We start from the raw sequence: 2,440 nt of genomic DNA on the forward strand, positions 1-2,440 counted from the left end.
CCAGCCTCACTGGGTTTCTAAGGTATGCAATCTCTAAACCTGGGTTCTAGCAGAAAGGTGTGAAGGTTAAGAGTGCTAGAATCTGAATTCTGGCTCTACCAATGACAACTGTGTGCAAGTAATGTAACCTCTCTGTGCCTCTGCTTCCTCATCTGTGAAACAGAGATAAGAGTAGTACTTATTTCATAGGGTTGTCCTGAGTGTTAAATGACATGAACCTTGTAAAACCCAATGGATGGTGAATGCTTAAGTGCTTACAAGTCCTCCCACCCCTAATGGTCCTGCTCTGATCACTCTCTAATCCTCAACTCACTAATCTGAAAAATGGGAGTGATAATGAGATGAGAAATGATTAAATGAGAAGATAAAAGTGTGTTATAAACAGTGTCAGACTACTCAATAAGCAAAGTAATCATGGGCTTATCTGTACTTATTTACTAATCTTTAGTGAACAATTTCACATTTTTTCACCACATCAAAGATTCTGCTTCTAGGTATGGCTGGCATCTGTCTGTCTCCCAACCCCACAGCACTTTCCTACAGAATCAAGCCTCTTTTCAGAGTTACAATCCCTGACAGGGACTCAGTAGCTAGAAAGCAAAGTAAGCGAGGGCTTATCTATAGTGAAACTGTTTACTACAAATTAGTAAGTAAGCACAAGTAAACCCGTGCTTACCTTGGTTACTGCATAATACGCCCCTGGTTATAATCTGTTGTTTATGTCAATGGTAGTTTGTTGCGGGTGTGTGTGTGTGGAGTGTTACACTCCATCCTTCAGACCCTGGGGACTGCAAGGCCCGCCTACCCAAAGCAATCTGCTCAGGAAGGAGTTTGCAATGACCACCTCTGGCCTGAAGAATTGTTCTCAGTGCTCAACCCACACCCCCAGAACTTTTCTCCTCAGGAGCAGGCCTGCAGGAAGCACTGGTGACCTGGGTAAGCTCACTGGAGTAGGAAGAGGTCCCCAAGTAGGGGCGGAGCCCTTGGGGCCTTGCGGCCGTGAATACCTCAGCTGCAGCTGTGGTTATTCCAGGAAAAAGGAAAAAGTTGTGGCACTGGATGCGTCCACTGGGCAGGAAGCCGGTTATCTCTGGGCTGGCTTCCGTCTCCGATAACTCGGGGCCGGGCTCGCCGGGCGGGACGCGCCCCTCCCAGGCGGAGCGCGCAGGGCAGTGGCCCCGAAATGGCCACTCCTGCTGCTGGGTGCGCGGGGGCCTGGGGCCGCACCCGGCCCCGCAAGAAATGTAGCGCGTTTCCTGCCAGGCCGGCTGGCGGTGGGCAGCCGCAAGACCCCAGCACCCGCCCGCGCCCCTCACTCCACTCTCCGCTTCCCGGCTTCCCCCCACCCCGCTCCCAGCGCTTACTCTGCAGACAGCGGGCTGCGGCGAGGCAGAGGGCGAAGAGTCCCAGGGAGATACCTCGGTTCTTCCTTCTCCGGTTTGGCAGAGGCCTCATGAGCAAGCCCAGGGCGGCACCGGCTGGGCATGGGCTCCGTGGGCGGCGCGGCGCTGGGCCCCGGCTCTGCGTTTGCCTGCTCTGTGGCTTCTGCGCCTATTCCTGCCCGCCCGCTCCTCTTCTTTCCTCCTGTCGGCTCCTGCAGGTTCGCTAGGGCCAGATGCAGACGAGCTCGTTGCACTGTGGTTGAACCAGTTCCCAAGGAGCGAACGAAACAGAAAAAGAGAGAGAGAGAGAAAAGAGAGACACAAATACACACACTTAGAAACAAATAATGGCAAATAATGAGCAGTTTCCTTCCGTTCACACCCAGTTCACTGGTATTGATTCAAGATTCAGCTGGATGCTGGGTGATTGCAGAAAACCCAAAACTGAACTGGTGAGTCGATTCCGACTCAGAGCGACCCTGTAAGACAGAGTAGAACTGCCTCATGGGGTTGCCAAAGCTGTACCGAAGCCGACTGCTACATCTTTCTCTTGCGGAGCGGCTGGAGCGTTCCAACTAAAGACCTTACAGTTTGCATCCGAGCGCTTTAACCACTGTGCCACCACGGAGGGAGGGAAAGTATGAGCTGTTGCCTGAGGACCTAGAAGGACCATCTAATGGTTTTATAAGCAACAGGGAAGCTTTAGGAAAATGGAATGACAGCCTGAGGTGAGGGGTGGGGAAACTCTGGGTGGAACCAATGGACAGTGATGCCATCCATCCAACCATTCATCCAAGAATTGTTTGCTGAGGGCCAATTTATTTGCATAGGGCTTGGCACATGGTAGCTATTCAGAGAACACTGGAAGCATGAATCTGAATACTGTGCTACGTCTTGGGGATACAGCTATGAACAGGACAGATTGGACACCTCTTCAGAAGTGTTAGTCAAGGAGTGGGAACAGAAACATGAACAATTGCTGAACAGTGTATATATTGCTATGATAATGAAGGCCCAGGATGCTTACAGCAGGAGTAATTAATTCTGGGGGAAAGAGG

The 2,440-nt window shown here is 51.5% G+C and overlaps 1 protein-coding gene across 1 annotated transcript in view; it reads right to left on the minus strand.

Annotated features, from left to right (window-relative positions):
- The window catches only part of VSTM5 (V-set and transmembrane domain containing 5), a 30,500-nt gene extending 29,045 nt beyond the window's left edge, over positions 1-1,455 (minus strand). Inside the window, exon 1 of the mRNA XM_007938059.1 lies at positions 1,365-1,455. Within this exon, the coding sequence (XP_007936250.1) occupies positions 1,365-1,455 (91 nt within the window). The remainder of the gene's footprint in view (positions 1-1,364) is intronic.
- Positions 1,456-2,440: the final 985 nt, after the last annotated feature.

The sequence above is a fragment of the Orycteropus afer genome, unplaced genomic scaffold, assembly GCF_000298275.1.
Source record: "Orycteropus afer afer isolate SDZICR_OR568_19922 unplaced genomic scaffold, OryAfe1.0 scaffold00047, whole genome shotgun sequence".
Taxonomy (NCBI): domain Eukaryota; kingdom Metazoa; phylum Chordata; class Mammalia; order Tubulidentata; family Orycteropodidae; genus Orycteropus; species Orycteropus afer.